The following is a 27,492-nucleotide window of genomic DNA, read 5'->3' as shown; positions in this document are numbered from 1 at the left end:
CCCTCATCTTGCACCTTGTTGTTCATTATGCGCATGTCCAGAGTTAATTATATTGTTATATTGTTTACACTGCCTTTTTATTCTATTTAAATGTTTACTTCTCCACTGTACTATAATTCTATGACCTGTACCTGTATGTCTTCTACTACCTGTACCTCCCCCCCCCCCCCCCAGGCTGCTATGATACCTGAATTTCCCCAAGGGGATCAATAAAGGAATATCTTATCTTATCTTATCTTATTGTGAAAGGAAACTTCCCAATTCTTCCGGGGACCCCCTGGAACCCTCTGAAGGATTCCTGGGGGTCCTTGGACCACGCATTGAGAACCACGGTAGACTGTCATGCATGGATAATATTCACAGTCTTATTGTGTTTCCATGACAAGGTGTAGCCGGAGGGAACAGGACGCTGTCAGTCATGCCTCACCACCACCAGGCATCTTGTAATGTGGCTTTTTTCCGAGCTGTTCCAATGGCCCAGGCTCTGGTTACATAGTTACACTGTGAGCTAGAGCTGCCGCGGTATTGATATTTTCCTTACCGCACGAATTTGCGCAATATTTCCTACCGCCGCGGTAATTACCGCACAGTGCGCACAAAAAAAAAAAAAAAGTTTGAATGCATTTTTTTTTTTTTAGTAGTCTACTCTTATAGCCTGCCTCTAGTCTAATGGCGCTTTTCCACTGCATATTACCTACTCGACTCGACCCGCTTTAGGCACCTGGTACTTCGTTCCTTTTCCACTGCAGCCAGGTACTACTCCGTTTGGGGAATGGGGATGCAGGCGGGGCCGCCGCCGCTCGCTTGTGTACACTGAAAGCTCCGTGGGCATAGATGTCCGAGGGCTTGCAGCAAGCCAGAGTTTAACACAGTTTCAATCAATCAATCAATAACAACATTAACCAGACTCTCGTTGCGTCTATTCTGCCAAAGCTAACGTTACCTCTCATTGTGTATTCTACCAAGCAAACCCGGGTTTAACGTTACCTCTCGTGTATATCGGATAACAACAACAAACTTAACACATCAGCGATCTTGTTGTGACACTAAACTCTCCGCTCGGTGGTAAATTGGGTTGATGTCGGTTTTGTTTCATAAATAAATAAGGCAGAATACACAGTGAATCCATTCTTTTTTGTTTATTGCACTTGGTTCTGTCGCAAACAAATCCTGAATGAAATGCATCCTTAGCGAGGCAGTAAAGATGGCGGCGTTCTGTTTTCGTTCAGAGGCGTCGAGTAGGGGGTATCTGCAGAGCCGCAGAGCCAGGCTGGACCAATAGGGTCGCTTGGAACCGAGTAGGGTATATCTGCAGAGCCGCAAGCCAACTTTATTATTATGATAAAAAACAGCGGTGACGCGGTATTCAGCCTAACTCTGCGGTGAGCGTGATGCAACAGCGATACCGCGGTAATGCGGTTATCGCGGCAGCTCTACTGTGAGCTGATAAAGGTTTTGGGAGAGTGCACTATCGCCATGCTTTCCCTCTCGATTGACACTGATGTAATAATCCCCTTCATGAGTGTGCAGCTTTACTCCCGCTGCTGGGGTGAAGGGATGGACAGGATGCCACTCAGTTGTAAAAAGCTTTTAATTCCTTCTCCAACAGGTTACAAACCTTGAAACAAAACATACATTCAATCAATAACCACTACCATCATTCTTAAAACAAATCGCTTACACACATCCACTCACCAGTTCCCACTCGTCTCCCTTCTCTCCTGTCAAATTCCCCGCAACTTCCTGTTTACTACTTTCCCTGACACCACGTGACGTATCTCGACCAATTACAGCCCACTCTCCGCTACGTCCCTGGATCACATGTGAATTAAAAATACACCTCCATTCACAACTTCAACCAAGCATACAGTGCCTCCATACATCCGAAATGAAAACATAATATAACCATAGCTCAACTACCACTAATCAACATTCACATAAACGCACAGCATAAAAACAACACTTAACATTACTTAGTTATTTACAACACACAGAACTAAAGTGCACCTAAACTCCACCACCACAATAGAAAGCTGCACACCTCCCACTTGGTATCCTGGACTCTAGACCCAAGGAGACCACAAACAAATAACCGCTCTTCTTTGGCGGTGGAATCTTCGGATCAACTTTCTCATGGGGTAGTCCATACGTCCCTGACCATGTATGGGTCAAACAGATCCAGAGTTGTAAACTCAAATGGGGCAGCCGGCTCAGTCCGCTCAGAGGGAAGGTCAGCCATAACCTGCTGGCACATCTTTGCTCTGGTCTTCCGGCAGGAGACGCAACAATCCCCAACCTTCCTTGCAACCCGCTGTGTTTTGTTATGAGATAATCATAGGCTACTGCAGTGTTGTGGTCGAGTCACTAAACCTCGAGTCCCCAGTGTTTGAGTCTGAGTCCAAGTCCGAGTCACCAAAGAAGAGCCTGAGTCGAGTCCGAGTCGAGTCCCCATTTACCTTAGTTCTAGTCCCGGTCCTCTCTTCAACAGTTTGTGTTTATTATGGAACATCTTGCAGTGCTCTTGCTGGAATTTGATGTAAAATCCGTGTAAGCAAAGCGCACGATTTGGGGCGTCTCTTTAGGCATCTTAAGTACTAAAGATGAGGGTATCGGCGTGAATCCGCATGTAGGTGGAACTAGGGATGGGTACAGAATTCGGTACTTTTGAGGTACCGAAGCGAAACACGTCGGTACTACCGAGTATCGAATCAAGTGAGATACAGATTTTTTTTTTTACTTTTTTCTTTTCATGTCAACGTTCACACGCGCAATATATGCTTACCTAGGATTTGACTTGATTCAACAACAAAGCAGTCGGGGCAATGGCAAGCCGAAAACTGTCGAAATTGTAGTTATTTGAAGTTTGGATTTTTTTTTCACGACTGAGGTAGGTAAAAAAAAAATCTTAAGACTAAAGTACAGAAAAAAGGTACAGTTTGGTACCGGTATCGATTCACAGGTACCGGTACCGGTATCGGTTAAAATGTGAAAGGTACCCATCCCTAGGTGGAACACACGTGTCTGCCCTTGCACAAAATTCAAAAGTCTTCGTCTGCACCTTTCTGAGTCTGAATGCAGTCAATGCTTGAGTCCAAGTCCAAGTCCAAGTCCAAGTCCCGAGTCATCAGCGCTCAAGTCCAAGTCGAGTCACGAGTCCTGAAAATCAGTCCAGGACTCGAGTGGTACAACACTGGGCTACTGTGAGGTTAGATATGAGGGGGCTATTATGCGGCGACAGTGGCTCGGGAGGTAGAGCAGTCATCTGGTAATCCGGAGGTTCCCGGTTCGATTCCCCCTCCTCCCGGGCAGCGTGATGAAGTGTCCTTGAGCAAGACACTAAACCCCTAACTGCTCCCGATGAGCAGGTCGGCACCTTGCACCTCTGCCGTCGGTGTGTGAATGTGTGAGTGTGTGAATGGGTAGAATGTGAGGAGCAAATTGTAAAGCGCTTTGGATAAAAGCTGCCATATAAATGTGCCATTTCTATGAACTTAGTGTGATTGTTTAAAAAATATAAATAATAATTTGTATCCACTTTTTCTCCTTATTTTCTATTTTTTCTCCCATCCCAATTTCACATTGCCAATTCTTCCTTTCAATTCTCCCCTCCCCTGTCTTGAACGTTGCTAGACTATGCCTCCCACTGGTCGGCTGTAGTGAGGATAGAAGCCTTGCATCAAGTGTCCCCTCCGGTACACGAGGAGGCAGCCTGCCAGCCTGTCGCATCTTTTCACCAGACAGCACGGTCTCTCAGTGGCGAGGAGTAACGCGTGGGAGGCTCACGCTGCCCCCGATACTTCCTGACTCTGCTGTACAGGCGTCACCCAACCGACCTGTAGGAGTCGCTGTCCACAACGTCCAATCCTGCCAATTGAGATAGTATGACGACTGGCCCAAGCCGCAGGCAATGCTGACTCCGGGAGTTGAGACCGGAGTCTCTTGCATTGGTGACGAGCGCAATCTCCGCTACGCCACCCAGATTTTTTTTTTTATCCATTTAACTTAGTGTGATTGTTGTTCTCTTCTCTGATTCCAGGCAGCCAGACAAACTGAGGGTGGTGTGGATCCGGAGGAACAGGCGGCACTGCTCAAAGGTACCGTGTTAAAGGAAAATGCTGGCTGATAAGATCACGGTAGAATGGAAATGGTATATAATGGACCCAGGCAGCATGAATACTTTCGGCAGCCAACATGCCCTTCCGCGTTGCTCTGATTGGCCGAGCGCGCGCATGCGCATGAGCCGCGACAAGCTCCTCAGCCTCCTCAGCCGCTTAACGCAATTTATACAAATGGAAGTATTGATTACGCCGTAACGAATCATTAAAGGGGAACTATCTTATAAATGGCCTTTTTCAGTGTTTAGCATTGTTTCCTAGCTATGTGGACTTATATTAATATGATCTATGTCTCTAATTCTCATATTGGCGCATTCTTCCAATTCTCCTCTCACAATATTCACCCTCACTGAACTGAGTCATCTGAAAATGTGCTGATCTGTGATGTCAGAGAGACTCAGCTGCATGATAATGTGGCTGTGTGGCACCAGGCCCATGCACCCCATGCCACATCAGCTCAAAACGGCTTAAGATCTTGAGGTAGAAAAATGCTGTTTTTGAGTACTTGATTAGAAATACAAAACAATGAATTAATTTTTTTTTAATTACAGAGGTGTTCCATAAACTCACAGGAATTGTGTAAAAGTGCCCAAATAGTGAAAGAAATAGTAAAATAGTTCCCCTTTAAAAAAATATACTGTTAACTGGAATATGTTGTTTCTTTACACATATGTTGGATTATGTAATTGGTTTGTCATGACAAACCAATAAGAAAATCGCGAATTAACCGGTGGCTACAACAACACACAGTAACTACATGCATCATTGTTTACAATGAACGGTGGGGCTGTTGTTGTAGCCACCGGTTAATTCGCGATTTTGTTATTGGTTTGTCATGACAAACCAATTACATAATCCAACATATGCTTAAAGAAACAACATATTCCAGTTAACGGTATCTTTTTTTTAATGATTCGTTACGGCGTAATCAATACTTCCATTTGTATAAATTGCGTTAAGCGGCTGAGGAGCTTGTCGCGGCTCATGCGCATGCGCGCGCTCGGTCAATCAGAGCAACGCGGAAGGGCATGTTGGCTGCCGAAAGTATTCACGCACCCAGGCATGGGTCACATGCATCAGTATTTTAAAGCAGTGGGTATTTTTTATTTTAACCTGCTTGGAGTACCAGGTGGGTGGGGTTAGGTGGGGACAATACAGTCATTAATTCATTCAATCTTTATTTTAACTTAAAGATGCATCGAGGGCAGGCCCTCCTTTTCAATGACGTCAAGCATACAGACATAATAAATACATGATGAATTAAATAAATATACAATAGAAAATGGCAATCATTTGTACAATCAATTAAAACAACCTCAGATTATGGTGGAATGGTTGGTGATTAAGGATTTAAATTGACCAAAGGATACCAAAGTGTTGAGTTTTAGAGTTTGTTGTATGATGTTCCATGTGTCAGGAGCACAGAAGCTAAAAGCAGACTTCCCAAGTTCAGTACAAACTCTAGGTCCTAACGACGTCCACTCCAACAGAGAAGCAAGATAAATTGGGCAATCTCCAATTATGGCTTTATATAGAAACAGATGCCAATGCGTCTTTCGCCTCTATGTTCGCTGCTATGGAGGACCTTTCAACCCTATTCAGGACAGAATGGTGAGCACCATAACCATCACCGTTGATAAATCTAATGGCTGAATGATATATGGAGTCTAAAAGCTTAAGAGTGGAAGCCACCGCATCTGTAAATTACATCTCTGTAGTCCAACACAGACAGGAATACTGCTTCAACAACTCTTTTTCTGCTAACAATGGCTCTATTCCTATACAAGAAGCCAATCTTTTGCCACAGTTTACTGGCAAGAATGCCCACATGATATTTAAATGTAAATCTTTCATCAAGCCAGATACCATGGTCCTGAGACTCTCCCAATGTCAGACCCATTCACAGTAGATATGTGCAAACCATTGTGAACAACATCTTTGGCTTTAGAAAACAACATACATTTAGTCTTACTAGCATTAAGTAGTACATCTTGCAAAGCATTAACACATTGGTTGCCAGCCGGATATGACGATTTATCGCTTGGATGCCAGCACATTAATCAATGGGAGGACGAGCACATTTGCGAGCGATTAAACTATATCTTAAATTATGGCTATGTGTCTAATACACCCGTCGCTTATCAATGACTTGCTTGCAGTCAACATGTATGAAACGGATTGTTTTTTCATCTGTACATTTCCGTTTTATACCGTTTTGAATATGAGTATAGTTTCGGAGAGTTCTAGTAATTTCAGAGAAATTCCACGAAAATAGCCATTTACTGGAATACACAAAACACGTTGTCATTTTCCGGCTGATTTATGAATCGTTTTCAAATAAACGCTAGATTATCGAGAGTATTTGTGTTCTTATGCACGATACAAAAGCAGGCTGAAAAATAATTTATTCGTGCCGGACTCAGCGCCTAACGCCACACACACACACACACACACACATACACATACACACACACACACACACACACACACACACACACACACACACACACACACACACACACACACGTTGTAAACGCTGTGAAAAACAACTCTGATTAACCCAAAACTGGTAACATAGATTCCTTACCTCAGATCAGATGTTCTGCAAAAAGATGAATCCAATTCCTGATCGCCATTCCAAATATTGATCGCGTTTATTGATCCAACGTTATAGTCCGAAACGCATAATCAAAAGCTGCTCCGAGCCTCGCCAGTGAATCTGGTAACAGACACTGCTTGCCAGAGATGGTAAAACCCTGGACCGGAGTTTTTCTCTGATGCACTTTTTCACTCAATCCAATCCAATGATGTGCATTACCATCCGGGAGATGATAGGGGGCGGTATTTGCCCTTTTCGAGCTCAGAGCCATTCCCAATGATAACGTCAGGCTGGACAGATGAAAAATGTATGGATATCGCTAATGAAAGAAATAACGATTAAATAACGAGAAATCTCGTTATTAGCAACCAACGCATGGCGGCCAATAACGAGAAATCCCGTTGTTGGCAACCAATGTGTTAAGAGAGTTGCAGATTCTCAGTGGCCAGTTTCACAGAATCAGCGATACAATAGACAATAGTGTCATTCGCATAGAGATGAACTTGACAACCGCACAGAGATGAGACAATATTATTGATATAGATGGTAATAAGACAGGGCCCAGGATTGATCCTTACGGGACACCTTTCGTAATAGGTAGAAACAATTCCCGTTTTCACACATTGAAGTCTCTCAGATAAGTGGCTTTTGAACCAACTGCAAGCATTTGTATCAAAGCCAAGTGGTTGAAATCGCGCTGTGCTTTTCTCTAAAGCCTGATTGGTGTGGGCTTAATATAGAATACTTTGAGAGAAATGCTTTAAATTGGTTATCAATGATTCCAGGATTCTTGCTAGGCAGGATACCTTTGAGATTGGGTTGATAGTTATTTAGGTCACTTTTATCTACATCTTTATGCAAGGGGGTTATATGGGCCATTTTCCAGCCATTGGAGACTACACCTGTTATCAAAGAGATATGTGTTATTTGTGTAAATATATGTGGTATTTAGTGATCAGAATAACAATACTGTCCAAGAATGCTGTAATCCCCACCCATCTGGCTCCAAGCAGGCTAAAACAAACATTGTGAATTATTTCCAAATGTATCCAGGTTGGAACATGTCAAGCTGACGTGTGATCATCTCTGACATGTCAGGATATGAGGCATAGCTAAAGACTGACTTAGGGCTGGGCGATATGGCCAAAGACGTTATTGCGATAAAATTATAAAATTATTTTCATATAACTCGATATCGATAATTATCGTCGATATAATGTCTGTCAAGTTTAATTAACTTATTATGCCCGGCGCCGATGGACGGGCTATTAATAGACTTGTTTTGCTGCTGCGAATGTCTCGAGTTGATGTCGTCATCAGTCCACGCACGTTAGCAGTTAGCCAGAGCAAGCCGTGTATCCCATGACAATGTACTAAATATGACCCTAAAATACTCCGTTTCGCCCCAATACATTGGAACGATGTCCACCGTATACCCCACACTACTATAACCGTGGCCTCAGAATTCACGCCACACACCCACTCGGCACGTAAACTATAAAATAGCGCCGTGCAAGCTAATTATCCTAGCCAGCCTTGTTTCCAATGCACTCAATATAACCCTAAAATACTCTGTTCCGCCCCAATACATTGCAACGACGTCCACCGTATACTCCACACTACTATAACCGTGCCCTCAGAATTCACGCCACACACCCACTCGGCACGTAAACTATAAAATAGCGCCGTGCAAGCTAATTATCCTAGCCAGCCTTGTTTACTACTTGAGTGCTACCTCTCTACCCAGAGGTGCAGCGCGGGTCTCCTTCCGCTATCGGCCATCTCCTTCACTGATTGGTTGTTAGTGCGTGTGCTCATATCCAAGCTTGGAAAATCGATATATCGAAACTTTGCGACCACGTTTCATGTTTATTTCGAGGAAATAATTTATCGCAATAGTTATCGTTATCGTTTTAACTGACTTATTATTAGGTCAATTCAAAACACTATCTAATATTCCCGAGATTTTTGACATTCTTTCACTCACATTGTGATTTAATGTTTATTTTGGGAGGAGAAAGCTGTCCTGAGATCTGTTCTGGGGAGTTTAAAGACAACAATGCGTTCATTTAGGAAAGAGTTTTGAAATCGCCCCCCACCCCCTCAACCCCTGTTTTTACCATCTCGTCCTCCAGCTCCATGGCTGGCAGCCGGGCATTAAGAACCCCTACCGGGGCCTGGTGATGTGGCAGGTGCCGGAGACCGTGGACATCTCTGTCACACTCTTCAAGGTATGATATCTTCTGCTTTGTTATGCCTATAGGACAAACATGTTGTCTGTGGTCACTGCCATACAGTATGTCATCTAAGCTCCTAATGTTATTCACTGTAACACATGACCTCAAGTCTTTAATACTTATCTCGTATTGTGAATAAAACACTGAGATATCACGTTTTGACAAACAGTTAATTTAGCTCTGTATGCAATGTTAAAGAACTCCTAGCTGTGATGTTATAGTAAATAACACACATCTCTCAGCCAATCAGACTGCTTGATCAGATCCAACTGTTATACTTGAGTACCTCAGACAAAGAATCATATAAGTCTGTTTGACGTTTTCAGAGGAACAATGTTTTCAAACGATAATAAGTTAGAGTATTGTGTTCAATCATAGTTGAACACAAGCCTATAGACAGTATAGGCTGAGTACTTTAAAATGTTGGTAAACACAGGGTTGTCATGCGGTTTGGCGATATTTTAGCATAGAAACTCTATAAAGAAACAGTTTAGCTCCAAGCTAGCTGACTAGCCACAACAATTTCCAAAGACCTGTGCCATTTGGGGTTCCAATGCCTCATTTAAGCACAAGGCATGACATCATGTCATCGTCATGGCGATGTCATCATGAATAAGAGTGTCAGATTAAACTGGTTATTCAGAAGCATAACCTACCAATCTCTTCACTAACATTCAATTGTAAACAGTTACACAATGTCAGTGAAATTAATTGGGTTTCTAGCTCAAACCCTGCCCTTTTTTCTAGATCCTCCAATCACAACTGTTGCTTCCGAGGGACACAACAGTTGTGTTTGGCCAATTGAACCCTTGCATTGAAGAACCATATAAATCCGTTTTGAAATGTCTTGGATAGGAGAATGGAGAGGATGGAGAGTGTGAATGTGATATATTACCAGAAAGTACTCAGCCTATACTGTTTATAGGCTTGTGTTTAACATCGTTAGATAATAACGTTTGAAAACATTGTTCCTCTGAAAACGTCAAACAGAGTTATATGATTCTTTGTCTGAGGTCCTCAATCTAGGCTGGTAAAGATATGCCTCCTAAAATGTCTAAACGGAAGTACAGGAAGTACAGGCTACAGGCTTTCCAGTTTCGACAAAAAACAATTATAGAATCGTGTGAAGTGCACAATATTTCCTCGTTTAAGGCAAGCCACTGCAACGGCTTTGCCTGAAGAATTTACTACATGACGGGACGTTCTAGCTTGTTTGCCGACAGGATTCGGGAAAAGTTTGGTCCGTTCGGAGGCGGCTTCCAGGGGAAGTACATACACCGGAAATTCTACCCCATAGCCTACACACTTTCGTCCGTAGTTCTTTACCAGGCTTTATCTCACGGAGGAGATAAAACTAGGAACGAGGTTATCCTCAATCCAACAGTTGGATCTAATCAAGCAGTCTGATTGGCTGAGAGCTGGGTGTTATTTGCTATAACATCACAGCTAGGATTTTTTTAACATTTCATACAGAGCTGAATTAACTGTTTGTCAAGACGTGATATCTCAGTGTTTTATTCACAATATGAGATAAGTTGTATTAAAGATTGAGGTCATGTGTTACAGTGAATAACATTAGGGGCTTAGATGACCGATGACAGTGACCGCAGACATGATGTTATTTACTTGAACACACCCCCTCTCGTTGCTTAACTCTTTAATTGCCAAACCCGAGATAAGTCGGGTTAACTCGACATGTGTTGGCTGCCAGACCCGAGACATCTCGGGTTTTGGTTGTTTATTCTTTTATTCTATATTTTTATTCATTATTCATCCAGGGACCTTGGTGTTACCATAGGGAATGAGTCTGAGATCGCCAAAGTGCAATACCGGCCGCATCCAGCTAGACGGCGGTATCGAGCACCCTTTGAAACCTTATATCTTGGCCTGTGCAACGGTCAAATGTCTCCGGGTGCAGTTTTCTCGGTCGGGCCAGTCGAGCGGTTCTCCCGGTTCCATTGACGCGTGTCAAATATCCCCGATCCATATGTTGTGGTGGGTTATGCCGTGGACCAAATGGACATCGGATGTACCAGATGGCGATCAAACAATTGGAATATTATTTTTGGAATACTCCCGATGACAGGTAAGGACTATCTGACGTCAATTTTAGCTTGATCGTGCAATGCTTTTATACCGATCGGGCTGATAAGTGTTTTTAGTGTACGAATGCCGTTACTGGCAATCAAATAATCAGAAACGACCCCCCCTTTCATGCATTCATGATGGAACATAATACCTATGATATAGATTTGATTTGGGAATAATAGCGTGTCCAGGCAAGAAACGGCAAAGGTTATAGTATGATTCATGTATGAGGCTATAACACAGCCTTTCGGGAATTACCCCAGACCACTCTAAAACCATACTTATATTCACCACGGTATAACACGGGAACGTATGGATGAAAACATTTATTCTTTTTCACATACTGAACGATAGATAGTTGATGTCAAATGGGCCATAGTATTGTATCCATAGCTATAATATAGAATACAGTTATAGCTCTACAAACAAGGTGACTCAGTCCTATTTTTTAAAGCGTGGCATTGCTACGACAGGCCCAGTCTAATAGCAGTCAATGAGTTAAAGGGGCATTTCACCAAAAAACAATACAATACTTTAGCATGAAATGCTAAATGAAATGCTAAATGATGTTGATCATGATGTCAATGAATGAATACATAGCAATGCCTCGTCTTATAGGGACTGCTTATCATTGCATTGAGCTGTAATTAACCCTTTCACTGCCACACTACATGTGAAAACACAGAAGGTTAACCCTTTCACTGCCACACGACAAAGGGTTAACCCTTTCACTACCACACTACACAGGAGGTTAACCCTTTACGGTCACACTACAGATGGTGTGGTAGTGAAAGGGTTAACACAACACAAGGATGTCCCAGATGACCTCACTGATGACCTCACAGATGACATCACTGATGGCCATATTCAAACCAATTGACTCATAACTGTCAAACTAAATTAACGTGTACAAAATGTTTAGAGTTTTTGGATGTGTGTGACATGTTCAAAATAAATCAGTGTTGTTTTTTTGTGAAGTGCCTTCAAGTATGTTTATTGTTGTTCGGATGTCAAAATGATGACAACAACAAAACTATACATTCGACGATGGAGTGATCTGAGTTGGCCATGAGTTTAATTAATCCTCCTTTTTTATTATACACCCTACAACAGGACCCAACAGCCGAGGAGTTTGAAGACAAGGACTGGACATTTGTCATAGAAAATGTGAGTTTTCTGTTTTGTAATTGTCAACGGTCTCCATTCTAGTTAGGATTTTGTTCTAGAACCTTCTGAAATGCATACAGTATTGTGTATGGAGGACTGTGTGCACGTGTAACAAGGAGGGACGTGCAGAAAGACAGTTCAAATTGTCTGGTGTAAATTGACAAAAGTGAATCTCGATCTCTTGATCATGTGACCTCAATAGTTGTTATCAGTAAACTGTCACGGAGGAAGTGATATTCAGTACAGAAACATCCACTTCCTTCTCGTGTGCATCAAGGAGGTATTAGCGTGTCTGGCTGTGTGACGTCAACTTATCAGCATGAAAGTAACAGCACCGGGATAGCTTAGCAAAATAGCTTAACACTTTGAATGCCCAAACCGAGATATTTCGGGTTTACCCTCCGCGGGTTGAATGCCCATAACGAGAATATTCGTTTTTTCTCTCTCTTTTTTTTTATTAGCGATCTGAATTCATATTTCATCAACCGAGTCTACCGTTGGTAAATCAGCCACCCCAGGCGCTCATATGTGAAAAAAGCGCCCCCTATCGTCTCCCAGATGGTAATTCACCCTTTTGGATTGGACTCAATGAAAATGCATGAGAAAAAAAAACCCGGACTCCACATTTTACTTCTCACGCATGTAACCGGAGCCGATCAGCTTCATGCTGGACCCTCAGCACAGCGTGGTTACTGTGTTTTACAGTATACGCGTGGGATCAATAAAAGGATCGATTTTTGGAATGGCTATCAGGAATTGGAATAATCCATTTGGATACCATCTGATCTCAGGTAAGGAATCTATTTTACCAGTCTTAGGATAATCAGACCCGTTTTCACGGAGATATAAGCTTTTCCCCTATAATGTGATATGGCTGTTTGACTGTAAGAGCGATCAGGAACTGAGAGAATCGATTTTCAGCGCGCGGCACCAGCGTGCACACGTACACATATACTATCGATAATCTAGCGTTTATTTGAAAGCGATTCATAAATAGGCCGAAAAATGACAACGTTCTAGAATATTACAGTACAGGGCGATTATCATGGAATCTCTTCTTTTTTCCGTGAAAACAAGGGGTTTTCAAAATGCTATAAAACGGAAATGAACCGATAAAAAAACAATCCGCTTCGACAATGTTGACTGGAAATGGGTCATTGATAATGCAACGGGCAGATTAGACACATAGCCATAATTTAAAACATAGATTAGGCGATATTAATGCTAACATTGCAGTGGATGGTGGGCATTCAAGCACTAAATGTGCGCCCCCTGCTGGGCACTGAAAGTGTTAACAGACTTTGTCCCTTTGGGATTTGGTTCGAACCCACATCGTTACTAGAGAACTAAGATAACAGGTTGACGCTGCTGTCGAACGTCAGGTGGAACAGGAAGTGAAGAAGTCACTGGCTCAGGTGGGCTCAGGTCAAATCAAATTAAACCAGGTACAAACAATGGAGCGCCACTGCAACTATAACAACACAGAAATACAATGGGCACATTTGTGACTGTTACAAGGTTTGAAGGGAACATCAGCTGATTCAACCACTGTTCTTTGCAGGAGTCAAAGGGCCATAGGAAGGTACTGGCATCGGTCGACGTAAATATGAAGAAGTACGCTAGTGGCACGCCGGCCCAATACGACCTCATTTTGAAACTCAAACCCCTGTCGGTGAAGGTGGTGGAGGCCACACTCAGACTGAGCCTATCTTGTGTCTTCCTCAAAGAGGGCAAGGCCACGTAAGTTATAATCCCACCACCACACCAGATTAACAAACGCAATGTGTTCAAGTCATAGTAGTGCGGTAGCTGAGCAGTGGTCATCTGTGGGTGAAACGTCGCAAATGTATCTAGGAACATGCCAACGTTACGGGAAACATACTCACCGTCTCCAGAGTCGGACAAGAAAGCTACCGCAAGCTAGCCCAGCTTAGCACAAATTAATGGAAGCGGATACGGACCATACAGAGAGGTGTTTTTGGCCAACAGCTAGGCTAGCTGGTCCGTATCCGCTTCCATTAATTTGTGCTAAGCTACAGTAGGCTAGCTTGCAGCCGGATAGCTTTCTACTGAACACACAGAGAGGACATTTGTTATTTATCTTCTTGTCTGGCTCTGGAGAAGACAGTAAGCCCATTTCCCATCATGTTGCCGTGTTCTTTTAAACTCAGCAAGGTAGCTGTGATCACACTATAGTGCTGTACATACATGGCCAGGGTTGACAGTAGTTTAACCGGCAACATATCTTCCCTTTTTTATTCTTTCCTAATCGTCCTCCTCAGAGACGAGGACATGCAGAGTCTGGCCAGTCTGATGAGCTTGACGTCGCGTGACATCGGCAACCTGGACGACTTCAACGACAGCGACGACGAGAGTGGCGAGGGGGGCAGGAGGACCAGCGTGGGAGCGGGTCAGGCTGCTGCTGCTTTCACCGGTAAACATCTGAAGACACGTCGTCCGGCGTCGTGTCACATTTCACACACGCACAGAAAATACCACCTTAGTAAACGACCATAAGCGGAACACAGGCGCAACACAACATACTGAAACTCAAGAGTGACACAGTTCATAAAGGTATAAATCATGTGTCATGTGATGTGGTGACAGCTGCATATATGGGACACACACACACACACACACACACACGCACACACACACACGCACACACACACACGCACACACTCACACACACACACACGCACGCACACACACACACACGCACACACACACACACACACACACGCACACACACACACTCACACACACACACACACATACACATATATATATATATATATATATATATATATATGATTTCAACTTACCCCAATGCGTGCCAGTTTATTTAAAGTGTTTGATTGAGGAAGAGGTTGTGCAACACAGCCATGTGGCAGGTTGTGTTGCTGCCCTCTTGCTTGTCTTACCCTGTTCTCAGCTATGGAGCCAGAGGAAAGGGTGTCGCCTTTCACCTTCTCCTTTCTCCTTTATTAAGCTGCAGTGTTTCCAAACTGTCCATTCCTCTTTTCTACTGTCTATCGGTTGCTATTTTGAATAGAACTACTCCCTCTTGTTTCATTTTCCTCGTTCTCATTCCCTCTCTGTATCTTCTGAAAGCTCCTGTCTCCCTCGCCAAAAGGATATACGACATAGCTTGGAGGCCTATAGTTGACCCGGGCCCCACAGGTAACTTCCTGTTTCCTGTCCCACACTCCTTTCTTCTGAACCGTGATTGGTCCTTACCCAAAGACCTGCCGCGCTGCATAGCATTCCATCTGCACCATTCATTCAGTCATGTCATTAATTTGAAACGATTATATTCATCTACAATACGTTTTCTAAATATAGATCATCAAACTCAACTACCACTCTTTGCACCCTGACAATGAAAAGAGGTATAGTTTGATGAAAAATATTTGGTTAAACATAGTGAATATTAATCTTTGTGGTTTCAAATCAAGTTGTTTACATCTTCCATATTGTATCAGATACTCTCCTTTGAGCCAAATAGAATAAACTATTTAAACAGTTGTATTAATTACCACCTGAAGTGGGGAATCAGATATATATACAAGCTATCGGGAGTATTAATAACATGTAAATGCTAACTTGTAGATTCTTCCTATGTACAGTAGGCTATGGGTTAAACTAGGCTATATTTAAACAGAGAGAGAAAGATGACTCAGGGTGTTGTCTTCTCCTTTATCACTTTCTCTTTTAATTTATAAAATAAGATTCATAGTTTTATTGTTTTGGATGAGTATCTGAGTTCTGTTACTTCCATTCCAACATATTTTCATTCCCTTTCCTTTCTTTTTTCACCTCCTCTCCCCTCCCCTCTCCTCTCCTCTCCTCTTTTTCTCTCTTCTCTCTCTTCTCTCTCTTCTCTCCTTTCTCCTCTCCTCTCTTCTCTCCTCTCTCTTCTCCTCTCTCTTCTCTCCTCTCTCCTCTCTGGAACTCAACTACACAACTTTTCATTTCACTTTCATCTACATCTCTAATACTTTGTCTCTATCCCTTTACATTTCTATCACTTTTACTTTCCTCCCGCTTTCTCTCTCTCACCTTCTCTCCTCACCCCTCTCCTCTTTTTCTCTCTCTTCTCTCCTTTCTCCTCTCCTCTCTTCTCTCTCTCTCTCTCTCTCTCTCTCTCTCTCTCTCTCTCTCTCTCTCTCTCTCTCTCTCTCTCTCTCTCTCTCTCTCTCTCTCTCTCTCTCTCTCTCTCCTTTCCCCGGGACTCGCTTCTGCTCTATCCTTTCTCTGCCGTCCTCACCCCGTCATCCCATCCCCCTCTCTAAAATCTGTCACTCAGTCGCCACGGAGATGGAATGCAGTAGCTCCGGGGGCACTGCCTCCGCCATCTCCTTCATGTCCCGCCCTCCTCTGCCCGTACCCCCAGACCCCTCGGCCCCATCCACCTCCCTCTCCCATTCCCGACTCACGGGCGGCACCCAACAGACGCGGCCCTCTCCCTATGCCTACTCGGTGCCGGCCTTTACCCGCGCTCACCCACCTGCTCTGCCCAAAATCTTCCAGCCTGGCGCTGGCTCAGGTATTAGCCAATGTGCTCCTAGTACTGCTCAGGTATTAGCCAATGTGCTCCTAGTACTGCTCAGGTATTAGCCAATGTGCTCCTAGTACTGCTCAGGTATTAGCCAATGTGCTCCCAGTACTGCTCAGGTATTAGCCAATCCTAGTACTGCCTGTGAGGGATGTGCTCTGTGCTTCTACAAGCCTTGTTTGAAATATTGTACTGTATGTGGCTTAGGGTTTAGGTACGTTATGATGATCCGTCTTACTCGGCACACTTCCTGATCAGATTTTTGTCTTTTTGGAAATCTCACAATTTACCTGTCTCAAGCCCCTCCCTCTTTTCATTGATCCTCCAATCACAACTGTTACTTCCTTCAGACTAGTTGTGATAGGAGGATCAAGAAAAGAGGGCGGGTTCTTGAGATAGGTAAATTCTATCTCCCGAGTTCTACCACTCCGTAGCTTCCAGTGATTTAATTAGAATGTTTCGTTCTGATCTCATAATGCGAGATCAGTTGCTGATTTGGTTCTTTTGAAGAGTTGACATTTTTCCAAAAAGGTCAATGGGCCTCATGCATGAAGCGATATAAGAACAGATTTCGTTCTTAACTAGCATTTCCTCTTACTTTGTTCTTACCTGGGATTCAGCAAAGTTTTCTTATTGTTGCTTTTTTTCTCAGGCAAGAACAAATTATAAGAGTGGTCGAGAGCACTCTTACCAAAATAAGAAATTCTTACCCCCAAAAAAAAAGAAAAAAAAAGCCTACCATTGGTCAATTGCTTCCAAATACGACTTTAAAATCCCAGAACTTGTCAAAAATAATAATAATAATAATTATTATAACTTATTGCGTGTGTTATGCTTCTGAAATGGATTATATATTGCTGTTAGAACAGTTAGATGCTCTGGCCGCCCAGGCCGTACGCATAGAACGCATATCTTCTAGATCTATTTGCAGAGCCAGACGAGTGGCTGCTTAACCGTTTCTGATTGAGATGTATGCAATACTCTGGAGCATCAACTCAGACACAACACATGCCGCAGTCGTTCGTTCAGTATTGACAAAGCCTATTGCTGGAACGATTCATTTCACACATATACAATAAGTATAAGTCTTCGCGGAGAATATTCCATTATTGAAAAAACGCTGATCAGAATTGACACCAGTCTGCCCCACTTCTCTGCGCCTCCGGGAGTAACAGCAAAGTTAGGTCTTACCTGGAGCAGTTTTGTGTTCAGTGTGTCCCCCTGTACGCTCTATCATGTCTCTGGAAAGTAATCCACTCGCAATCTGACATTGGTCGCACACACACACATCACACATGCACTGAGTCGTGAGTCGTGAGATGCGCGCGCGCGTGTGTGTGTGTGCAACCAATGTCAGATTGCGAGTGGATTACTTTCCAGAGACATGATAGAGCGTACAGGGGGACACACTGAGTGTCAATTCTGATCAGCGTTTTTTCAATAATGGAATATTCTCCGCGATGCAACGAAACGCACGTCTGGCATACCTCTGGCAACACCGCAAATCAAAGGCAATCGATCCCGCCCTGATATTTGATTCCCTGTTTATGTAATATAATTTGTGGAACCAAATAAATTATTCAAATGTGTGTTCGTGTGTGTGTGCTCGGACGTGCGCTAAGGCTGCCTCGCTAAGCCGTATTTATTTATTTATTTATTTATTTATTTATTTATTTATTTATTTATTTATTTATTTATTTATTTATTTATTTATTTATTTATTTATTTATTTATTTATTTATTTATTTATTTATTTATTTATTTATTTATTTATTTATTTATTTATTTATTTATTTATTTATTTATTTATTTCTGGAGCATTAATGCATTTATCCTCTCTGTTGGATGGTGTATTGTACTTATATTGTGCTGTATAATAACAATACATTTTAATTAGGGATGTCCGATATTATCGGCCTACCGATATTATCGGCCGATATCGGCATTAACACTTTGATCGCCATGGTTAAATTCATAATTTACCATCCCTAGCCAGCTCTATTTGTCTATGGAGAAGTTCCCCTTCTTTGCAGGGCTATAACTTTTTAAATTGTATTGCTAAATTGACATTATTATGGCCCATTCAATGTCCTATATCTATTGTTCAGGGTGTAGCAACGTTATACTTTTTCATTCACATATTCATACTAAAATACGGTCTAAAGTATAAGTATGTTTTTATCGTTTTCTGCAGCTTTCTCCAGAACTTGATTTATAGCCCCAAATGCATTATATTGATGATCAAATAGAGTTTGGTAGCGATCGGTGCCAGATAAAAAATTTCAACTGGAGGTACTTCTAGAAGTTACTACGTATGATCTGATGTTGACCGGATGGGCGGGGGGTCGTTTATAATTCCGTGGGCAACGTTATATCATTCATCTAGTGTGGGTCATATGATCATCAGAGCAGTTAGTATAGCAGACATTAGAAAATAACGCTGAAACTCACCGTATCTTCCTCGCGCCGTTGGGGCATGAGCGTGGAATAGAATTTTTTCTATTATGGGATGTCGAAATATCCGATCCATTTCCAGGTTGTATAATAGTATATACGTCCAAATCATGTTGTTTATCGAGTTATGTGCACCGATCGGTGTTCACTGTGTCAAGATGGAGTCCTGCTAATGATAGCGAGTGCCCGGACGAAATATGGGTGAGCACCACTTCATCCACATGACTTCCTGTTGGCCGATCTGCCGATCGGCCACCAGATGGCGCTCTTGAACCGTTAGAGAGTTGAGTGGAACTCAGCAGTATATCTCAGGTCCCCGGGAGAGAAATATGATTTCGATCACAGATTTTTGAAATATTGATATCAAAGACGTGTTACGGCGTCTTCGGCAGAATGAGCATGGCGGGCAATGACGAGTTTCGGCGTTTCCGGCGATTAAAGTGTTAAAATGTGATATCGGATTTTTTTTTGATTTTTTTTTTAACATTTCTATAACCTTTATTTACCCAGGCAAGCAAGTAGGAACACATTCTGATTTTATTTATTGTCAAAAGTATGCATAATGTTGTGTTAATTCCACAACAAGAGATATGTAATGTTAATTACCTGAAATTATTCCATTTTTTGGGGGGGGAAACCCTGCATATATCAGTATCGGTTGATATCGGTATCGGAAATTAAGAGTTGGACAATATCGGTATATCGGTATCGGTAAAAAAGCCAATATCGAGCATCCCTAATTTTAATCTAATCTCATTTTGAGATCAGTCGCAACTCGCAAACCGCTTCCTGTTGAATGGATCAGCATGCAATACCAGAAACTCTCAAGCTGTTTTGCATACACCTCACCTGCCTTATGCGGGCGTGACTCTATGCAAATGAAGTGAGCGTGAATGCGCATTTGAGTTTAAGAATGAGTGGGATGCATGATGCAACCGACCTGGTTAAGAACAGATTTGGACGTTAAGAACAGCTTGATGAATGTGGCGGTGGCTTTTCTTATTGTTCTCTTAACAGACAGGTAAGCAAGAATATAAGAAAAATAATAAGAGAGTATTGTTGAATGAGGCCCAATGTAATTATAAAAGAAATGTGCTGTCTCAGACTGTGTGAACAGAGCAAGGCTCACGCCCTGAAAACTAATTATTCAGTTATGTAATATACCATATGCATCTTTTATGGGTCTGAAGCTCTTGGGATAAGAATATCCACGTGAAGAGAAAGAGAAATATGCACATGAGTGCAGAGAGGAATGAACTCTCTTGAGCCTTAATAGTGGCCCAGAATAATCGTTTTCTCCACTGGCTGAAACGCCATATCCAGTCGACATTTATTGCCAAGTTTCTGGGAGAAATTGCCACGTTTCCATAGCAGCGGCCCGACCTCCCGGGTGAATTCGTTCATCAGCGCAGTGACGTATTTCATGGCTTCTGGCTTTTGTCCATCCACATCCTGTGTGGAGCCGTTGCTAGGGAAGTGAGGTCATACTGAGCAGACTGTACTGAGAGAGTGGAGGTGCACACGCAGGGCACTGGGCTGTTGGCAAGATGCTGTGTTTGAAGCAGTTTAAGTGATTTGTAAAGGAACACACCAACATTTGGGGAAATTAGCTTACTATCTTTTCCAGAGAGAGACAAGAAGATAGATACCAGTTTCCTCTCTGTGCGTTCAGTAGAAAGCTATCTGGCTGCACGTTAGCCTAGCTTAGCACAATGAATGGAAGTGGACAGTGCCGGTTAGCCTTCGGGAGAGGTGTTACAGTAGTTGGACAATGCCTAGCCTATGTAGCGATAGTGAGTCATTTCCTGTATATACCGGTATATGTGTGCGTTTGGTTGAGTATCAACACTTTAGATATGTAGTGTCCTTCCTCTGTCTGCATCGGTCATGGCAGGAAAGTATCCACATTTCGTTGATTGTTCACCTTAAAAGTAGTTTATAAACCTATCCCTTACCTTAACCCTAACCTTGACCTCACTGGAGACATCACGTTCCACCTAAAATAGAGATGACCATTTATTTTCATGCGTGATCCTCAAAGCAAATACCTCCTCCGAGCCACGAGCGCCTGCCTCTCCCTCTTCCTTCCTCTTCTCCTCGGTCACCTCTCTGTCCTCCTCTCTCTTCCCCCTCTCTTTCTGCCCTTTCCTCTGCCTCCCCAGTGTGCGGCTCTGGCTCTCGGAGACCCCACAGCTACCACAGTGGCTCTTCTCCGGCCGAGGTCCTGGAAGCCCCTGCTCTCCCCTCCTTCCTCCCTCCTAAGGGCCTCTCCAGCTCCTTCGCTGGGCTCTCCTCTCTGGCCGAGGGCCTGGAAGCCCCTGCTCTCCCCTCCTTCCTCCCTCCTAAGGGCCTCTCCAGCTCCTTCGCTGGGCTCTCCTCTCTGGCCGAGGGCCTGGAAGCCCCTGCTCTCCCCTTCTTCCTCCCTCCTAAGGGCCTCCCCAGCTCCTTCGCTGGGCTCTCCTCTCCGGCCGAGGGCATGGAGGCCCCTGCTCTCCCCTCCTTCCTCCCTCCTAAGGGCCTCCCCAGCTCCTTCACTCCCCTCTCCTCCTCATCCTTTGCCCCTCCTGTCCCTCCTCGCAATCTCTCTGATGTCCCACAAACAGGTACTTGGGGGTCCATTTGAAACGTTTTTGTGCCTTACTCAGGTGGAAGCTTTGCCTGTGTCTAACAACAACAACAACAACAACATAATTTATAAAGATAAGGATAATGATAGCAATGATGATTATAATGATGATGATATTGATAATAACAATGATGATGATAATAATGATAATAATAACAACAATAACGATAAGACCGTTATATACAGTAGCAATTATCTAGTTTGTCAAGTGCTTCACAAAACGAACAAAAACTAAAATCCATAGAACCTGGAATAAGTAATTATGCCTATTATGAAGTGGATTTAAGTTGTTTTCATAGTATATCCCTCCAGTCTTCACCTCGTTACTCATCTTTCCTCCCTGTCCTCTCTCATCTCCTCGTATTCCTCTCTCATCTCCTCTTATTCCTTCTCTTTCCTCTCCTCGTATTCCTCTCTCATCTCCTCTTATTCCTCTTTCCTCTCCTCGTATTCCTCTCTCATCTCCTCTTATTCCTCCTCTTTCCTCTCCTCGTATTCCTCTCTCATCTCCTCTTATTCCTCCTCTTTCCTCTCCTCGTATTCCTCTCTCATCTCCTCTTATTCCTCCTCTTTCCTCTCCTCGTATTCCTCTTTTCTCTCCTCTCACTCCTCCTCTTTCCTCTCTTATTCCTCTTTCCTCTCCTCACTCCTCCTCTTTCCTTTCCTCTTATTCCTCCTCTTTCCTCTTCTCTCACTCCTCCTCTCTTATTCCTCATATTTCCTCTCCTCTTACCCCTCCTCTCTCATCTCTTACTGCTCCTCTTTCCTTTCCTCTCACTCATCTTTCCTCTCTTATTCCTCCTCTTTCCTCTCCTCTTACTCCTCTCTCATCTCCTCTTATTCCTCCTCTTTCCTCTCTTACTCCTCTCTCATCTCCTCTTACTCCTCCTCTTTCCTTTCCTCTCACTCCTCTTTCCCCTCCTCTTATTCCTCCTCTTTTCTCTCCTCTTACACCTCTCTCATCTCTTACTCCTCCTCTTTCCTTTCCTCTCACTCCTCTTTCCTCTCCTCTTATTCCTCCTCTTTCCTCTCCTCTCACTCCTCCTCTCTCATCTCCTCTTATTCCTCCTCTTTCCTCTCACTCCTCCTCTCTCATCTCCTCTTATTCCTCCTCTCAGCTACTTTCACGGCCTCCCGCTCCAGCGCCCGGAGACCCCAAAGTGTTCCCTCCTTCTCTGCCCTCTCCTCCTCCACCTCCTCCTCCTCGCTCAGCACCTCCCCTCCCCCCTCATCCCAGCCCCCGCCCGTCCCCCGCCGGCCCAAACCTTACGTCACCTCTCTGGCAGAGGCGGGCACTGCCCTCACTAGGCCCACCAGCCTGCCCTCTGCCCCAGACACAGGTACTACAGCACAGGGCACAGGTACTAAAACCCAACCTGATTGGACCCTGGAAATATTATGTTGAAGTATAAATTAAAAAAAATCAGTAATCAACAGCCGTTGTTTCAAACATATCAGGCTATATAAGGAAAATATATTACTCTTGATTTTTGTTTTGCGGAAATGACTAAAGGAACTATTCTCTGTTATGACCATGGCATGTGAGGAAGGAGATGCCTGCTCGTGTGTGTCATCGTCCACATGGTCCAGCTAGACTGGTTACCTCAGGCACTTTATATTGTCCAGCACTAATGGGACCCAGGATGTGTTTAGCAGGACAAGATAGAGATTTATCAAGATATTCTAATAACATTGAGATAAGAATTTAGTTCTGAAGGAATGACGTTAAATCATAGCAACTTGGAACACAATCGTGTTCTTCTTTTCCATTAAAGAGGTAATTATTTGTTTTTCTACTTTACCTCTTGATGTTTATTCTTCTCTGGAACTGTTATGTTGACATTATCTTTCCTTTTTCTCCTCTCCTATCCTCTGTTTGTCCCTTACTAACATACTAACTATGGTCTGTTCTAATCCCCTATGCATTTGACCCCTTTCCCTCAATATTTACCCTCTCTATCTTGCCCATCTTGCCCTCGTCCCTTTTATATACTTATATTCTATTTATTCTCTCTTCCTCTATCCTTCCATTCTATCTCTTCTCTTCCTACTCCTCTTCGCCCTTTCGTCTCCTGTCCTTTAATTTCCGTTTCTCTCCTTTCCTCTTCACTTCTCTACTTTAATCTCTTCTTCTCTCCTATCCTCTCAATTTCTCTCCTTTAATCTCCATTTCTCTCCTTTAATCTCTACTTTTCTCCTTTAATCTCTGCTTCTCTCCTTTAATCTCCCCTCTCTTCTCCAATTTATCTCCTCTACTCTCCTTTCATCTCTCCTATCCTTTCCTCCCCATATTCTCTCATATCCTCTCCTCTCCTCTCCTCTCCTCTCCTCTCCTCTCCTCTCCTCTCCTCTCCTCTCCTCTCCTCTCCTCTCCTCTCCTCTCCTCTCCTCTCCTCTCCTCTCCTCTCCTCTCCTCACTCTATCCCAGCTTCCTGGCAGAGTGAATGGAGGCCTCCTAAATTCCAGGCCCCTCTAAACCACCCAGGCCTCTCCCCTAAATTCCTGCACCCCTCTCCCACTGACCCATGGTGCCCCTTCCCCACTGAACCATGGCAACCCTCTCCCACTGATAGGGGGCAGCCCGCGGCCCTGCAGACAAAGCGAAGTGTGGACGCACCGTGCAATGCTGCTTTGCCTCAGTCCAACCCAAGCATGGCCTTCCAGCCCTCTGACGCGTCTGAGCCTCCTTACTGTGCTCTCTTGTCTCCTTCCCTTCATTCCTTTTCACCTGATGCTCCTGCTTTCGCTCCCATGTCTGATATACTAACATCTGTCACCCCTGATTTTGTCCCGTCCACCGTGTCAACAGCACCTCTCCCCAGCCATGACCCACCTCTCCCCAGCCATGATCCACCTCTCCCCAGCCATGACCCACCTCTCCCCAGCCATGACCCACCTCTCCCCAGCCATGACCCACCTCTCACTAGCCATGACCCAGCCCTCACTAGCCATGACCCAGCCCTCGCTCCGCTGCCCACCACTGCTCCTCCATCATCATTGTCTTGCTCTCCTCCCTCGGACCTCACCCCATCCTCTCCTCCGCCTGCCTCCTCCACCGCTCCTATCCTGTGTTCTGCCTCTGTCTCTGACTTCTCTTCTGCCACCACCTCCACTGCTGCTACTGGTCCAACTCCCTGCACTGAACTCCCCGCTCTCCTCCCTGCTGTCTCCCAGTCAGGTACAGAGTGATCTCAAGCATTTTTTAAATTGGAGAACATGCTTTGCTGAACTGATTTTTAAATGATACTTTAGCCTCGGTTTAATGTGTTCGTCATCATCCTCATCATCTCAATCCCTCCCTCCTCCATCTTCCTTCTCTCCTCTTCTCTTCTCTTTTTTTGTGTCTTTCCCTTCCTTTGTCCAACGTCTCTTCCGGTCTGCCTCAGCCTCTCTTCCCACTGACCCGTCTCTGGATCTGGACAGCAGAAAGGGGGTCTCTGGATTTCTCCCCTCCCGGAGGCCCACGGCCACCTCTCCAGCGGAGACCCCCCCAGCTGCTTCTCTCGCCCCCTGCTCTACTCCCTCCCCCGCTCAGCCTCAAAAAAAAAAGAAAGCCCCAATCCCCCCCCGGGTTTCCCTCCAAGCGTCCGCCATTGCTTCCCCCAATGACCAAGACACAGGTACCAGAATAATGTTGGAAGGGAACGACATCTGTCTCGTTCCTTGTTTAAGTCAAGGGGGTTAGATGGGAAGTTAACCCCTAACCCTGCTATAGTTAGTGCCATACTCACCCCATTGATGTACAGGACCTGCTATAGTTAGTGCCATACTCAACCCATTGATGTACAGGACCTGCTAGAGTTAGTGCCATACTCACCCCATTGATGTACAGGACCTGCTAGAGTTAGTGCCATACTCAACCCATTGATGTACAGGACCTGCTATAGTTAGTGCCATACTCAACCCATTGAGGTACGGGACCGTGCTAGAGTTAGTGCCATACTCAACCCATTGATGTACAGGACCGTGCTAGAGTTAGTGCCATACTCACCCATTGATGTACAGGACCGTGCTAGAGTTAGTGCCATACTCACCCCATTAAGGTACGGGACCGTGCTAGAGTTAGTGCCATACTCACCCCATTGATGTACAGGACCTGCTAGAGTTAGCTCTAGCAGGTCCTGTACATCAATGGGGTGAGTATGGCACTAACTCTAGCACGGTCCCATACCTTAATGGGTTGAGTATGGCACTAACTCTAGCAGGTCCTGTACATCAATGGGTGAGTATGGCACTAACTCTAGCACGGTCCTGTACATCAATGGGTTGAGTATGGCACTAACTCTAGCACGGTCCCGTACCTCAATGGGTGAGTAGCAGGTCCTGTACATCAATGGGTTGAGTATGGCACTAACTCTAGCACGGTCCCGTACCTTAATGGGGTGAGTATGGCACTAACTCTAGCACGGTCCTGTACATCAATGGGTGAGTATGGCACTAATGCCATACTCACCCCATTAAGGTACGGGACCGTGCTAGAGTTAGTGCCATACTCACCCCATTGAGGTACGGGACCGTGCTAGAGTTAGTGCCATACTCACCCCATTGATGTACAGGACCTGCCATACTCACCCCATTAAGGTACGGGACCGTGCTAGAGTTAGTGCCATACTCACCCCATTGAGGTACGGGACCGTGCTAGAGTTAGTGCCATACTCACCCCATTGATGTACAGGACCTGCTAGAGTGCCATACTCACCCCATTGATGTACAGGACCGTGCTAGAGTTAGTGCCATACTCACCCCATTGATGTACAGGACCGTGCTAGAGTTAGTGCCATACTCACCCCATTGATGTACAGGACCGTGCTATAGTTAGTGCCATACTCACCCCATTAAGGTACGGGACCGTGCTAGAGTTAGTGCCATACTCACCCCATTAAGGTACGGGACCGTGCTAGAGTTAGTGCCATACTCACCCCATTGATGTACAGGACCGTGCTAGAGTTAGTGCCATACTCACCCCATTGATGTACAGGACCGTGCTAGAGTTAGTGCCATACTCACCCCATTGATGTACAGGACCGTGCTAGAGTTAGTGCCATACTCACCCCATTGATGTACAGGACCGTGCTAGAGTTAGTGCCATACTCACCCCATTGATGTACAGGACCGTGCTAGAGTTAGTGCCATACTCACCCCATTGATGTACAGGACCGTGCTATAGTTAGTGCCATACTCACCCCATTGAGGTACGGGACCGTGCTAGAGTTAGTGCCATACTCACCCCATTGATGTACAGGACCGTGCTAGAGTTAGTGCCATACTCAACCCATTGATGTACAGGACCTGCTATAGTTAATGCCATACTCACCCCATTGAGGTACGGGACCGTGCTAGAGTTAGTGCCATACTCAACCCATTGAGGTACGGGACCGTGCTAGAGTTAGTGCCATACTCACCCCATTGATGTACAGGACCTGCTATAGTTAGTGCCATACTCACCCCATTGAGGTACGGGACCTGCTATAGTTAGTGCCATACTCAACCCATTGATGTACAGGACCTGCTATAGTTAGTGCCATACTCACCCCATTGATGTACAGGACCGTGCTATAATTAGTGCCATACTCAACCCATTGATGTACAGGACCGTGCTATAGTTAGTGCCATACTCAACCCATTGATGTACAGGACCGTGCTAGAGT

General features: G+C 44.4%; 1 protein-coding gene across 2 annotated transcripts in view; it reads left to right on the top strand.

Moving 5' to 3' along the window:
• The window catches only part of ehbp1l1a (EH domain binding protein 1-like 1a), a 95,824-nt gene that overhangs the window by 18,133 nt on the left and 50,199 nt on the right, over window positions 1-27,492 (top strand). The window contains exons 2-7 of one of the 2 annotated variants that reach the window (XM_084320774.1): window positions 4,037-4,094; window positions 8,850-8,945; window positions 12,153-12,206; window positions 13,768-13,946; window positions 14,489-14,640; window positions 15,321-15,389. In XM_084320774.1, coding sequence (XP_084176900.1) covers window positions 4,037-4,094; window positions 8,850-8,945; window positions 12,153-12,206; window positions 13,768-13,946; window positions 14,489-14,640; window positions 15,321-15,389 — 608 coding nt within the window. The remainder of the gene's footprint in view (window positions 1-4,036; window positions 4,095-8,849; window positions 8,946-12,152; window positions 12,207-13,767; window positions 13,947-14,488; window positions 14,641-15,320; window positions 15,390-27,492) is intronic. The other variant, XM_084320775.1, reaches the window with a different exon arrangement.

Source organism: Notolepis coatsorum, assembly GCF_963971535.1.
Source record: "Notolepis coatsorum genome assembly, chromosome: 1".
NCBI classification, from domain to species: domain Eukaryota; kingdom Metazoa; phylum Chordata; class Actinopteri; order Aulopiformes; family Paralepididae; genus Notolepis; species Notolepis coatsorum.
This window is presented reverse-complemented; position numbering and strand designations above follow the sequence as displayed.